This window comes from Papaver somniferum, chromosome 7, assembly GCF_003573695.1.
Source record: "Papaver somniferum cultivar HN1 chromosome 7, ASM357369v1, whole genome shotgun sequence".
Classification (NCBI taxonomy): domain Eukaryota; kingdom Viridiplantae; phylum Streptophyta; class Magnoliopsida; order Ranunculales; family Papaveraceae; genus Papaver; species Papaver somniferum.
In genome coordinates this window covers 49,422,545-49,438,053 of record NC_039364.1, presented here as the reverse complement: position 1 = coordinate 49,438,053, position 15,509 = coordinate 49,422,545, and the positions used below count along the sequence as shown (strand labels likewise).

Genomic DNA, 15,509 nt, shown 5'->3' with positions numbered 1-15,509 from the left:
CTCTTTTGAGGTTTATCTTCGCTTTAATGGCGATTCTTGGTTATTGGGTTGGGTTTTAAGATCAATAGTGATGCTCTCCATGCTCTCCAACGACGAAATCTTTATCTTGGTTGTCTCCGGCAACGGAATCTTCATCATCAACTTATCCGGCGATGGAATCTCCATAGGTGATCTTTTGACGGTGGAAGCTTCATCACTAACTACAAGAGATTTGAGCAAATCACTCCTACTTTGGGAGCACATCTTTCTATAGAAGAAAATCAAACTAAATGGTTGGAAGTTAATTCCGAGAAAAACCATCCTTCTTCCGAGTTTATCGGATCTTATTCATACTTGTACTTGTCTTACTCCGATAATCCTTCTCTTTCTCTTGTCGGATTTCTCGGTATTGTACTTTTACGGTATGTTCTTGTTACTCTGTATTATCTTATTTTCGATCTTAAACTCATTGTAACCTCGAATTTTCATTAATGAAAAGATTCCTTGCTTAAAAAAAAAAAAAAATTTGCTCTGAATACGAGCACATCTCCAAAATCAACTGATACTTACGATTAAAAACGGTATTCCATAGGTGAAAAAATATCTTACGGAAAAAAACCCTAAATGTCCGAATGATCATCCAGGAGAACAACTTATGAAATATCTTACGGTGTTCCCGCGTTCTGTAACCTCACTAGTCACTACTACACTACTTCTTTGAAACCCTTATTTTCTCAATCTAAGAACCCGTAAACACTTCTAGTCAAAATCCAACCAATAACAAAAAAAATCGGATACCTCATTTCTCCGAAATGGTAAAGGAAAATCTTTCTGAATCAGAATCTGATGGAAACTCTAGTAAATCGAGTTCCGAAGAGGTCGAAGAATTTACAGATAATGATGATGACGATAATGAGAAAGGGAATGATGGAATGACAGAATATGAGAAGCAGAGATTGTCCAGGATTCAAGAGAATAGGGCAAGATTGGAAGCTTTACGGTTACCAAATCTCGCTGCTACTTTATCTTCTGGTTCCAAAGGGAAAATAAAACAACATGAACAGAAAAAGGGGAAAGTAGGGAAGAAAAGCAAAAAGGATGATGATGATGATTATGTACAACCATCTGATAGCGAAGAAGAAATTAGGGTTAGTTCTTCTTATTCTACAAGCGGAGAAGACTCGAACGAAGAAGAATTTAATCAAATTAACAAAGCTGGTAGTTCCCGTTCTCGTCGTCCTAAGGTGGTAACAACATTTTTTTTTTAATATGATTTCTTATTTATTTCAGGTATATTTTGTTTGGGAATCATATTTCTTTCCGGGTTTAGACTAGGGATTTATGTAAAATAACAAGTTAATTGCTTAAGTTGGGTTAAAAGTTCTAATCTTTGAAAGTAGATTTTTCTAGTGAAATTTAATAGAATGCTTGTGTAATTGAAATTGTGTTGATTGGGTGTGCTGCATATTTGATATTATGTCATTGTATCTTCGCTTAATGCATCTAGGTAAGTGTGAACAATGAACCTCTTACTTGGTTACTCTTTCCGTAGTTCAAGTTTAAGCACCCTCCGCCGGTGCTTAAACAGTTCTACTGGGTGCGTTAGACATTATGGTATTGAACATTGTTACCTGCTGTGATATATTATCTTGGTTCATGTACTATGTACATGTTATCTGGATATTTACTACTCTTTTGAAGATTTCACTGTATTTACCCTACTGATATATTCTAGAGTTCGTCTTCTTTCAGGGAAAAAACATACACTCTCCAAAAAGGAGAAAAGGTAAGAAACAACTTCGGCGGAAGAAGAAGAATATAAGTGAATCAGATTTCATTTGTGATGAGGAAAAAGCTCTAATGCAGGTAACTCATGGGAGACGGTAGAAAAATGTTTTACTTTCCTTTTTCCTTTGTATCATTTTTAGTTTTATGTTCGAGCCTGGTGGAGAATGAAACGAGACAAAAGGTGGTTGAATTCGTCATATGTTAAAGCTTTATCATTCAGAACCGGTTCTGGTAACCTGATGAAATGGTCTAGGTTTCGTCAACATGTATCGTCCTTTTACGAGTTGTTAGTGTTGTGGTGGAATCTGTGGTATCTAAAGTAACTAAATTTCGTACTAAAATTTATATTTTTATGGCCTGCACACTGAGTACCAATTAATCTTGAGAGAGGTATACCATTTGTGCAATGTTGATTCAGGCGATTGCTCTTTCGCTTGAGGGCTCAGAAGCTGTGAATCAAGAGCCTCTTCAGTATTCTAAAACAAAGGCTGATGCTGATCTAACTAAAAGAAAAGGTGGAGGCAAAGTCAAGGAAAATGATGAAAGGAGAAAAAGAATAAAGCCGGTGTGTCTCTGCTTTTGACTGTTGTTCCTATCATATGGCCCTCCCTCCACAGTTTTATCCCAGTTGAAATCCATGATTATTTTGTATGAATTTACTGAACTACTTTAGTCTTTTATGTTGCTCAGAATACGAGCCGGGTGCAGATGACGGAGGATCAGGTGATCATTCGCTTCTTTCAGTTTGATGGTGAGTGTTTCATGCTGATCTTCCTAGCAGCTTTACATGTGTAGAAATTTTTCTGAAGAATTAGTGGGACACTTCTCATTCGATCGCTGTTAACTGTACACATGGCCTTTTAAATCCTGTCTGTTTTTCTTCTTCTAATTAACATTAACAACATGCATGACGTCCATTATTCATTCCTATTAAGTTATCCTGTTACTGTTGCAGAAATATCTCTTTTAATGTAATGAATGATGAATACCCAAACCATAAAGTATGAAAAGACGATAAGGACATTGGGTATAGGTTAAGAATGAAATATCTCTATCATAAATCAACCAAATTTTATAATTGTGTGTAATATATTCTTCCATTCACTCTCACCATGTGTTACTTTTGGCATCCATTGATAAGGTGTAGTGTTGACATTACAGAAGCGGGGAAAGGGAGTATAACTAAAAGAGATTTGCAAAGAGTAGCAACTGAACATGATTTTTCATGGTCCGATGAGGAGATGGCTGCTATGATTCATTGCTTTGATAGTGATGGAGATGGAAAGGTTGGTATTTCTTTTTGTGCATATTAAGAGTAAGATGGTCACATCCTGTTCCTATGTACCGAAGGGAGTCCAGGCTCCCAAATGACATGACTAATAGAAAGGCCAAATCGTTCGCTTTATATTATAGATCTGTCACCGAGGGGCGTAATCATGTTTGATTCCAGTGATCATGGGGAAACTGCTCCTGCATCACTATGGAATGATATTTATTTATATTATTATCATCATCCTAAATGCTTCCAAGCAATTGTGAGTCGGTTGAGAACTATGTCCTTCGGTTATTTGTTCAAATCTATGTCACATGTCAATTCCGAGCATCTCTATATCTGTTGGTAACTACATCCTTACATCTATTCTTATCATTTCATTGTAGTTTGTTAGATCTCTCCCACCTAAGTAATCATTAATTTACAAAGATGATTCAGCTTTTAGTATCACATGCTTTTGAAAGGAATTCTGTTAATATGCTCCACATCCTAGCCTCTAAAAATAATTATAGTCATGTAAAGTAAAGTGCACTTTCTCGACTGACCTGTTCTCTGAGTGTTTCATTTATTGGAGTTGCAAATGGGTCGGCATGGGCGAAATTTTATTTTTGCACATTCTATTCTCTGCATTGAACTTTAACATATCTTGGACATCTGAAGAATTATACAATTTTTTTATGCTCACTATCCAAGTGAAATTGCATAGACGTTATTCTTGGTAAAACTTATCAGTGGGTTTCCTCTTACCTGTTTCTTTTTTTTCTTTTTTTCTAATAGCTAAGTCTTGAAGATTTTCGAAAAATTACGTACCGATGCAATTTAGTACAAAGCCATGCAAATTCTTCGATTGTCTGAAGACACGTATCCAGTAGGAAGCACATGAGCTTGAAATGAGTGGTACGTGTACAGCTAATTCTGTATACTTATTTCCATCGTATTGTGGTTCTCTTTCTTTCTGTAGTGTTATCTACTTTTGTTTTAATTTAAACTGGATTCTTATGTATAAATTATACAAAAATTGATCTGTTAGAATTGCAAAGCGTAGGGTGAATTGGTTGCGTAAGGGTGACTTTTGTGGTTTTAACTATGGCCTTCAAATGGTTTTGAATCGAGACAATTTTATTAATACCAGATTTTAAACTTGCATTTAATATGTTACCAATAGTTAACTATAACATACCCTCATTGGATGTCATACATGCAAGGTTACTAATGACTTTAATTTGCAAGATTCCTGATGACTTTACTTTGCAGTGACAGAAGTTGGTCAGCCCTCACACCTTAAAACGACTCCTAGCCACATCATAGAATTATTTTCCATCTTACAAATAGTTCAACAACAAACTGTCTCAAGTGTCGATCACGGGAAAGGAAAAAAAGACGAAGCAATCTCCTCTTGTTGGATAACAATCATAAGATGTTGAAAGAAAAATCTATGATTAGCTTAGGTTATTATTAGAGCTGGCAAACGGGCGGGCCGGGGTGGCTTGTTACGGGTTACACGGGTACGGGTTAACACGGGCCAAAGTTTGCGGGTTGATTTTCTTCACGGGTCGTCATTTCTTCAACCCGCGCCCGTAACGGTTAAAACTTGCGGGGTTACGGGTTACCCGACTTGTTTAATTAAAAATAAAATTAAAAATTAATTTACTTAATTTATGAAAATTTACAAAGACTTCCGTTTAAGCTTTAACCAACAACAACAACCCATGATAATCACCTGCAACACCACCATTTTCCCATCTCGGCTTCTCAGATTCACGTCACCAGAACCCCTTGGTAATCTCGGCTACACACCACCGGAATACATAGCCATCTCCACCTCCACCAATCATCCAAATCTCGACAATATCTTTCATTCTAAACCCTTACAAGAACTACCATACACTCTGTTGCCAAATCCCAATCCAGCACAAACCCAATCTTAACCTTCATTTCCTCCTCCATTTCTGGCTAGTAACACCGACATAAACCCATTCAAATCAAACCCCCATCTCTTCGTATCTGAACAACTCATCTATTTCTCTCATATCTTCTTCATCATCAACCATCAAATCCTGAGTTCAAACACCAACAACTCAAGTACACAAACATCACTGCAAACCACCGCCACCAACACCTGAGTTCATATAGAGGCATCAATTTTCGTTCATTCATGATGTAATTATAATTCATATCATATTTATCTCATTCAATTTCACTCAATCAGGAAGAAATACCCAATCTCGGTATACCCTAATTGAACCATTGTCACATCAAATTAATCATTCAAAATCTTCAATTTGGATTATAAACCCTAATTAATATACAAAACAGAAAAACCCCTATATCTTATGAACCCTAAAAATAAAATTGCATTTCGATATCAAAATTAACACAATTAAACATGTAATTTTGGCAAAAACAAGGTGGGTTCGATTTTACTTGCTTGTTTTGAGTAGCATCAGATGAAATCAATTCCCTGTAACTTGTTTTGAGTATATACAACTCTCTCCTCTTATTCCTTGTAACCCTTCTCTCAGATCAACAATTGCATCAGGTGAAAATCAATTCAAACAGACCCATTGCTTTCGCGATATTGAGACTTGGTTCACATAGAGAAGACCTGAACTTGTGAGAAATAAATTACACAGTTGCACCTTTCTTTTTTCTTTTTTAAATCTCTGAACAAACTCGTCTCTTTCTCCTTTCTTATATCATTAAATATTTGACTGGTACTGTAATGAAAAAAATAAGAGACGAAGAGACAAGTGGGGGTATTTGGACTTTGGAGGGACACGTGTGGGGGGTTAACAGGCTCACGGGTTGTACCAGCGGTTTTACGGGCCGGGACGGGTTAACTCGTTTACTCACAAGCCGGCATTTCTCCAACCCTAACCCGGCTTGTTTAGACACCAGCCGAGCCGGGTGCGGGTTTTTTACGGGCCAGGCCGGGCAAACACGCGGGTTTTGGCTTGTTTGCCAGCTCTAATTATTATCCATTATCTTAATATCATGGTTTCAGGTCAACGTCTTTGTAAGCTAATTTTGAATGATTTTTTAGGGACCATGGTTTTTTTGAGGGGACCATGGTTTTATTAGGCCACCTTCCCCATAGTGATAAGGGGTGTCCTAAAACGTTGAAATGACTAACCTACCCTTAACCTAATTTAATTTAAAACCAACCTAATAACCACCTATATATATAACCACCACCTCCTCTCACCACCACCGCCCACCACCGCCGATTACCACCACCACCACCTCCGATTATCACCACCACCAACCACTGATTACCACCACCACCTCCTACCACCACCACCGCCTATTTAAGAAATGTAACAACATCAATGCAATCATAATTAAGTTCGGTTACATAATAATTTTATCGGGTATAAAAGACGCCAGCCGCAACCTGATTCTGCCATGGGACCACTCCGGAGGTGTTTTCCAACAACCCTTCGCTTTAATTTGACTTTGATTGCTTCAATTGAATAGAAATCATCAAAATATGGTTTTAATAGGAGTTACAGAGCCATGTTCGGTTAGGTCGATTTTCCAAAAAACCCTAGTTTTACTAACCGAACTTCTTGAAAGTGAAGAACACGAAGAACAGTTCGGTTCTATTGGATTTAAAACTAAGTCACCGAACTCTCTGTTCGGTTGTTTCGCAAAAAAAATTTAAATTACAAAGTAACCGAACTCCACCCTTAGAACAGAAAAAAAAAAAAACAAACCCATTCTAACCGAACTGTGTTGTTGTGGCCACTATGTTGAGTTCCAAAATAACCGAACTTAGCCAATATAGTTCGGTTTGTTCGCAAATTTTTTTAAAACTACAAAGTAACCGAACTTAGCCAATAGATGCTGGAACTTCACATTTTTTTTGTTTGTTAAGTTCGGTAACTTCACAATTTTATCGCAGAAACCGAACTCAGAGTTCTGTTGGTTAGCTGTTAGGTTCAAGTTTGCGAAAGAACCGAACTTTGTAAACTTATATACTCTTATATTACGTAAAGTTCGGTTAGATCAAAAGTGCATGCAGTTTGCGAACCAACCGAACTTTGTACACCAAAGTTCGGTTAATTGAGAACCAACCGAACATAACGCTGTAACTCCTAGAAATTATTAGAGAGTTCGGTAACCTGCGTGTTTGGAACAAGTAACCGAACTACACTTTCAGATGAGTTCGGTTACTTGTTCATCTCACGGGGCAACTGAACTACAACTTCAGATGAGTTCGGTTACTTGTTCTTCATAAAAAGTAACCGAACTGTTCAAAATCAAGTTCAAATCCGGATCATTTTGAAGATTAACAAATATTCTAGGAGAGGATGGAGATGAAGAATCAGATGAGTTTTCATCATTTGAATACTCAAACTTAGTGAATTGGAAAAAAAAATTATTTTCCATGTTTTTCTCCTTCATCTTCTCTAACTCTACTCTCTCAATAATTCTACTCAACTAATAATAAACTCATCTTTTAATTTAATCTCACTAATTGTTTTTAACTAAATCATAATCTAAAATTAATTAAGAGGATAAATTAGGTATTAAATAAATAACTAGATAGGGGGTGACCTAAAATTACTTCTAATACTTTTGCCCAAAATAAAACCATGGTCCCCAAAAAAACCATGGTCCCAAAAAATCGTTCCTAATTTTTATTATACATTCTAAGTTGTTGGCGAAACATGAAGCCCATTAACCCTAGTCTTATATGGCGTGCGTGCAATGTGCAACATATAAAAAACTTCTTTGGTGGCCTTAACATGGCAAAACCATGTTAAAGAGATTAGGCTTACCAAAGACAAAGATTAAAATATGGTACTATTATAAGTTTACAGATTAATTAGAATATACATTTACAGCTTGGCTTCCTATTTGTTTCTGTATCAGGTGGCCAGTAAGTGCAGAGTATACTTTACCCTGTAGACTGTAGAGTGTAGTTGTATATCATTATTTTGTATGATTGGGATTTCCGACTCAGAATTTCTCTTAGATCCTAGACCGATCCTAGTTGTATATCATTATTTTGTATATCATTACATCTTGTTTGTTTGCAGCTGATTCGTCGTCTGGATCTGAGTTAATTTCTGACTCGGGCCGAGTCAGCAGTCAGATCGTTTGTTTTGCATTTTGAGTCAGATCTGACTCGACCTATGACTCAGACATAACCCCTGACTCGGACCCATTCGAGTCAGGTAACAAAATACCCCTGACTCACTGGACCAAACCACTGACTCACGTTTTTTGAGTCAGATGAGTCAGATCTGATTCAAAACAAACATATCGAATCAGATCCAGATGAGTCAGGTGATTTCACTTAGATCCAAATGACTCAGATCCAGACGACTCAGATGAGTCAGGAGTAAACAAACATAGTGTAAGAAATCATATATATAACCTTTTCATTGTAGGTTTTCATGCAAAAATTGGAAGGAAAAGGTCCTCCAGCTGCATTTCTATATGAAAGGGCAGCCTTGGGATAATAGAATCTTGAAAAGAAAGAAGAAGTCCAGAAACAAGAAAGTTAGGTGAGGCCGATGTGTGCACTAACATTAAACAAAATGCCTAGAGGAATATAGGTAATTAGGTATGAGTTATCTCGAGTACCAAATAGACGTGAACGAAGTCTGCGTGGTTTCAAAGCCTATTGGAGATATAAAGTCAATTTGTACTTGGTATGATTAATTTTATTGTATATGCTAATGGAGTAATGGACATTGAAACAAAGTTGTATTTCTTTTTTAGCTTAATTCACTATTGGTTGCCTTGCTCTTGCCATGATCAGCCGCAGACAGTGTTTAAAATATGAAACTAATCCGATTAAAGAAGAAATGATATAGGATGACAAAATATATGTCAGTTTTACAGTGCTTACATTCATTGTCTGCTAGAGAGGACATGAATAACTTTACACACTTCAATACATAAACAGATGAAAATGCAATTTGCACTGTACATATTTATAAAGGTAATGTGTTGGTTTGGGATCTTATAAGGCAGCTTGATATTACACTTACTATTTGCGCAGTAAATAACATACTCCCTCCGTCCCACTAATAAGTGACCTAGTTATTTTTAGATTTTGTCTCACCATTAAGTGACCTATATCACTAAACAAGTTGATATTTCTAAAATTATCTTTTTAATTGATTATAAGAAATATAAGAAATATGCATAATTTGATAGTCATGTTTATATTCGTTACGTAGGTGTTTTAAAATGCTTTTCAATGGTACAAAATTTGAGAACATCCGTGGTGTAATTTGAAATTTCACTATTTATTATCCATAAGGATATAATTACAAAATGTGCTTAAAAGTACTTTTTTCCTTGTTTGTCTTAAAAATTGTGCAAACTTGAACTAGGTCACTTAATAGTGGGACGGAGGGAGTAGTAATTTTTGCACGAGCCTTTCCAAGGGGACTTATATGACATTCTAAATGTTTCTTCGAGCATGAGCAAAATTGCCAAAGTGTGAGTTTCATTTTTGGGATTGCGGGATTTAGATCGTGATGTCATGGATATTTTGAGCACGAGCCAAATTGCCTTTCTTTTGGATTTTTTCTTATCGGCGATGATGAAAAGGACACCTAACAATCAAAAAAAGGGTAGGAGAGGATTACTCAATATTTTATTAGTCGTTAACCTGCATAAGTAAGCATGACTGATTCCCTCTTCTTGTCAGCACTTAGCAGCCCTCTCCCTCTCCCTCGCCTATTTTTTTTTTCTTCATATATATATATATATATATATATATATATAGATATATCCAGAACATTTCGTCTGAGGGTACTAAATATAATCCTCATCTCCATATTGAATACAATCAAATATTCTGGTAATCTTTTGCAGCTAATAGTCAAATTTCTCCATTGAAGTGTTACAATTGCGTTTACATAGAGAGAGAGAAAGGGAGATAAGAACAAGAAATTTGTTTAAGTTTCTTATATATATATGCATGAAATTCAAGTGGAGGAGGACGATTGAATATAATGGAAGAAATTGAAAACAGGCAAGCACTCAAATACGCAGAGAATCTCACTCTTCCAGCAGTAAGTTTATGAAAATTTCTTGCTTCATTTTAGTTACAATAGAATTGGTGTTTCTGTTCATAATGTTTTTTCATCACTATTATCCTCTCTTTGTTTTTTTCCGTTTAACTGGCTGTTATGTCTTTCCGGTGAGCTGAAAAAGTAGGCAAATTATTTCTGAATTCTTGTTTAATTAGTCCACTTTTCTTTGAATTCCTTCTTCAAGATTTTCTGTGTTTGTCTGAATAAAACTTGAATCTTTGAATTCTATTAAAAGGACAATTTGATACATACTGCAAGATGTGGTTCTAGAATCTGTTCTTCTTTCTTCTTTTCTGAACCAAGTGAGATATCTGGAAAAATCATAATGGTCAGTAATGAGTGGACATAGCTGGCCTAAGAAGATTTTATGCAAATGTTAACCAACTTTATTGTTTTCTACGATCAATTTAAAATCTTTATTTTTTTTAAACTACAGACTGAGATATGTACAACCATGAGACATGAGTCACTTTGTAGCCTCATTAGAGCATGTTAAATTAGTTGCTTTAGCTCGTTTATTTTACAACTCTGCATAAAGTCACAAACTAGTAACTGCGTCACTTTTGGCGTACCCATGACATGATAGTATTTTCCAACTTCCATAGATGACAAGTCTGATGATTTTTGTGTTGATCATTATCAAATATCATAAGTACTCCTTAATAGGTCCATTGTTATAATGACAATCATCATTTGATTAACCTAATCTTATAGAAATTTCAACCTAAATGAGGGCCCATTTGGTTATCCATTTAGAATCCAAAGACAAACAAGTAAAGGTTGTGCACAACAAAGTTGAGACTTGAGAGAGTCTTGGATGATATGAAAATAATTATACAATCTTATTTTTGCGTGTTAGCATCTTTCAATTTAATCATTAAAAAAGAAAGAAGATCAAAGCAACATAAAGATAAAAGTGTCAACTTCTAGACTTTTGAGGTTTGATGGAATGTTATACAGAAGGGGTAACCTCAACCTTGGATCCTCCTGGCTTAAGGTTTAAACCCGGGCCTACTTAATTATTTAGTTTCATATGTCTAGGTGTGGGGCAAGTTGCTCGAGAACTTCAAAATCGACCGGTTTTAGACTTGTGTGGAACTGATTAAATATTTGGATGGTCTTGAGTCATGACCATAATAAAATTATGATCTAGTTTCAGGTGATCGTGGTTAGTGCAAACATGGGCTGTGATCATTGCCAAGAAAGAGTATCGCAGTTAATTTCCAAGATGAACGGTAATTCCTACACCAAAGTACTACTACAGTAGTTAATGCTAAGATTCTACCTACCGTGTTAGTTTTCCTTGAGTAATATCTGGAACAATTACCCCAACTCCATGAGATTTTTGAATTATCGGGGCTATGCCATGAAATAGCAAATATGGTCAAAAAAACAAAAAAAAAAACGTACCGGCATTTGCATTTGTGCTGGCTCCATTAATTTCAAACAAAAACTGTTAGAAACTAGACCTGATAAGAATTGCACAAATTAATATTCGAGGGATGCAACAGGAGTGGAGGACTGCGTGGTGGACGTCGGTAAAGGACAAGTGACAATGAGAGGACTAATCTCAAATAATAAGAAGAAAATGATGATGAAGAATAAGAAAAAGAAAAAGGATCGCCGAATAATAATCAGTGGCAGCAACAAAGAGACCATCATTGAAGGTCTTACGGCTGTTAAAAGTTCTTCATATGCTGTTTTATTTTATCTCTTCATGAAGCCCATCACTACTTGTTGCGATTAGCACCAAAAAATTGAAGTGTTCAGTATGTTCTTCTGTGCTAATATATTGATTGATTGTCAGTCTAGCTAGCATATTGTGTATGCGTGAGCTGATTTGATCTCTATGTGAATACAATTATGGCTTTACTTTCAGCTATTGGCCACAAATTAACAAAATATGCAGCTGATACTCTAGTAAACACTTCGAGCAGATCAGCAGACCATAAAGACACACCACCAACTTATTCCAAAGATAAACTGCATATTCATATGTTCACTCTACGTTTTACATCAGCTCAGTACAAGAAACGACAAGTACAAAGGGAAAACACGGACCTTACACAAAAACTCTTTCTGGTTCCTTGCTAGACACTACCACTGCTTGTTTCCTCACTCTACATTGACCTGAACAACATCACTCCTTTCTTCCTCTTTCACTTTAGGAACAAAAACCTTCAATACACCACTTTTCATTTCAGCTTTAATTTGATCCAACTTATAAACCTTTGGGGGAAGATCAATTCTGCTGCTGTATCTTCTAACACTTTCTTCATCATCCGTCTCTTTTCCACCTTCTCCTTTGATAGTGAGCGTATTTTGATCAATAGACACATTGACCTCTTCTTTGCTAAGTCCAGGCATATCAATTTTAAGACACAGAGAATCCTCATCTTCTCTTGCATCCCATCCTCTTCTTAATCCGCCGCTTCCAAGTCCTCCTCTAGGGTTAGTGAATGGAGAATCCATGAAGTTGTCCATCATGTTGAACAGTGAACTCAAGCTTCTTGTTGGCGAAAATGGATCAAATACATCTGCAGTAAATAGAAAGAACACTGAATTAAGCACCCAAAACCGCAAAATGGGAAATAGTAGTATAAAATTATGAATTAACGAATTGATTGGCATTACCTGAGAAGAGACTAGGATAAGTATCGCGGCCGCGAGAGAGAGAGAATCAGAAGATCTTCGATCAATATCAATTCCTCGCTCATTTTCGTCGCGATTCTGCATTTGAGTGCTGCTGCTATCGCTAAAGAAACGAGTTGATGATGGAATAACAGCCCTAGCTGGTGAACAAATTGGGTGGAAGATTTTGTTTAGGAGATTGGGGGTTGTGATGGTTCTTCTGATAGCCATTGCCATTGCTGATTAACTCGAAACAAAAGGAACTGAGAAGTTTTTGTTGGAGACAAAAATTGAAAGTTCGAGAGTTTTGTGCTTTAATGTCTTTGATTGAATGAAGAGGGGTGAGTAAAGAGGAGTGAAGAGAGTAGAATAGATGAGAAGAGTTTAGAAAGTTCGGGAGCAGAAAATAGGATTGGGACAAGAACGGAGAAGTTTTAAAGCCGCAGTTTCCTGAAGGTTCTAGAGAGAGAAAGTCACCGGAGCACTGAGCACATCGCAGGAGGACTACCTTTTAACAAAAATAATAGGGATTACTATGCTAACATCCCAGAAAGATCGGGACTTTACGACTTAGGATATATTGGTAATGATTACATATGGGATAATCACATAGAGGGAAATCAAAATATTTAGGAAAATTAGCCCGGACAGTGATTAATTCAGAATGACACTCCCAATTTTCTAATGCTTCCTTAACTCACTTAGTAGCAGTAGGATCAGATCACAGTCTCATAGTGTTATCTCTAGATTCCTCAATGCCTAAAACAGCCCGGGTCTTTAAATTCTACGATACCTGGTTGAAAGACTTATCTTGCCTACAAGTTCTTCATAATTCTTGGAAGGACTCTACTGAGTTAGAAGCATCAACTGGTCTAGTTCTGAATCTTAAACAAGTAGGGGAAAATCTAGCTGACTGGAAAAAGAACATCTTTGGTCTACCCTTCAAAAAAATCAATACATTACTCAAAGAGATAGAAAACTTACAATCCCAAAGAGTTACTCTACATCAGCAGAAAAAAATTAAAAATAAACTACAAGAACTAGAAGCCCTATACGATACTCAAGAGGCAATTGCTAAACAACAATCAAGAGACAATATTATCAACTTAGGAGAAAGGAATACTAAATATTTCCAAAATATTACTTGGAGAAGGAGAAAATGGAACACTATCCATAGCTTAACTAATGATCAAAATCAGGTTACAAAAGAAAGGAGAGAAATTCACCAATCTCTAACTTCTTACCTTCAATCTATCTTCTGTGAGACTTCTCCAAAAGTAGAATTATTAGATCCTATTTTAAGGACATTCCTGCTACTATTTCCAAGGATGACAATGATAGAATCCTAACTATCCCATCTAAAGAGGAAACTTTCTTAGTCCTTAAAAACATGAAACCCAACAAATCCCCTGGACCTAATGGTTTCCCAGTTAGTTTCTTCATTCATAACTTGAGCTTAGTAGGTGCTCAAGTTACTGATACAATCCAAAATTTCTTCAAACAGAAAATTATGAACCCAGACCTAAACTTAACACCTCTTTTTCTCATTCCTAAACTTAAAAATTTTAAGAAACCTTGTCAATACAGGCCAATTGGTCTATGCAATACTACTTATAAAATTATTGCTAAACTACTGGCTAACAGAATCAAACCAACCTTAGAAAAAATAATATCTCCTTTCCAATCAGCTTTTTTATCTTCTAGACAGATTTCGGATAACATTATAGTAGCTCAGGAGATCATACATTCTTTTAAAAAGAAAAAGGTTAAAACAGGAGGTCTAGGAATTAAAATAGATATGTCCAAAGCATTCGATAGAGTTAACTGGAGTTTTCTCCTAAATGCCTTAAAAACTTTCGGTTTCAATGATAATGTGTGCAAACTAATTGAACAATGTATTTCAACAACCTCCATTGCTGTTCTGCCGAATGGTAGCCCTGGAGTGACTTTCAAACCTACTAGATGTCTTAGACAGGGTGACCCACTTTCACCCTATCTCTTCATTATTTGCATGGAAATTTTCTCTAGGCTATTGCTTTTACAGGAACAGAAAAAACTCCTTCATGGTGTTAGAATTACACCTAAAAGTGAATCCATTCACACCTTTTTTTTGCTGACGACTGTCTGCTCTTTGTGAAAGCAGACTTGGTGGAATGTAAAAACTTACTGGACACAATAGCAACATTTAGTACAGCCTCTGGACAAGTTATAAATTTCGAAAAATCAGGAGTTTTCTTTAGTAAGAAAGTAGAACCTAAACATCAAAGGATGATATCAAAATTACTAAAAATAAAAGATATTAACCTTAAAGATCCATATCTAGGAGCCCCCCTGTTCATGGAAAAATCAAAAATAAAAACTTTTACTCCCATTCTGGAGAGAATGGAATCTAAATCCAAAGGATGGTAAAGTCTGGTTCTTGCTCAAACCTGCAGATCTATACTCAATAAAGAAGTTCTTTCTAGTATCCCATCTTATTTAATGAGATGTTTCCTACTTCCTAAAACTATAACTAACAAAATAAATGCACTACAAAGAGACTTCTGGTGGGGGAAAGAGGCTGGCAGGGGAGGTTTCTACCCCAAAACTTGGCCTAATCTTTGTAAACCTATTCTTAAGGGAGGACTAGGCTTCAGAGATGCTAGGAAATTTAATTTAGCTATGATAGCCAAAGTAGCCTGGAGACTTCTAAATGAGCCTAATGCCTTATGGGTCAAAGCTTTAGGTCCAAAATATTTCAGAAACAAATCTCGTTTTAGGTCTAAGGTTAACTCTAG

The 15,509-nt window shown here is 36.1% G+C and overlaps 2 protein-coding genes and 1 pseudogene across 4 annotated transcripts; 2 read left to right on the top strand and 1 right to left on the bottom strand.

The window, feature by feature from the left end:
- Positions 1-562: 562 nt before the first annotated feature.
- LOC113297247 (uncharacterized protein DDB_G0283697-like) lies at positions 563-4,409 on the top strand. Of its 2 annotated transcripts, XM_026545675.1 has the most exons (7): positions 563-1,223; positions 1,732-1,845; positions 2,186-2,332; positions 2,458-2,518; positions 2,929-3,053; positions 3,818-3,937; positions 4,295-4,409. In XM_026545675.1, exons 1-6 carry the CDS (start codon positions 792-794, stop codon positions 3,893-3,895), a joined length of 957 nt encoding a protein of 318 aa, XP_026401460.1. In that variant the 5' UTR covers positions 563-791; the 3' UTR covers positions 3,896-3,937; positions 4,295-4,409. The 2 variants fall into 2 exon arrangements, with proteins under 2 accessions (XP_026401460.1, XP_026401459.1); XM_026545674.1 differs by lacking the exon at positions 4,295-4,409 and having other exon boundaries at positions 3,818-4,166.
- Positions 4,410-9,708: 5,299 nt separating this feature from the next.
- Positions 9,709-11,979, top strand: LOC113297246. 2 transcript variants are annotated; one of them, XM_026545673.1, is made up of 3 exons: positions 9,709-10,080; positions 11,261-11,336; positions 11,613-11,979. In XM_026545673.1, exons 1-3 carry the CDS (start codon positions 10,021-10,023, stop codon positions 11,846-11,848), a joined length of 372 nt encoding a protein of 123 aa, XP_026401458.1. In that variant the 5' UTR covers positions 9,709-10,020; the 3' UTR covers positions 11,849-11,979. The 2 variants fall into 2 exon arrangements, with proteins under 2 accessions (XP_026401458.1, XP_026401457.1); XM_026545672.1 differs by having other exon boundaries at positions 9,710-10,080; positions 11,255-11,336.
- Positions 11,980-12,075: 96 nt separating this feature from the next.
- Positions 12,076-13,352, bottom strand: LOC113297245 (annotated as a pseudogene).
- Between the last annotated feature and the right edge of the window lie 2,157 nt (positions 13,353-15,509).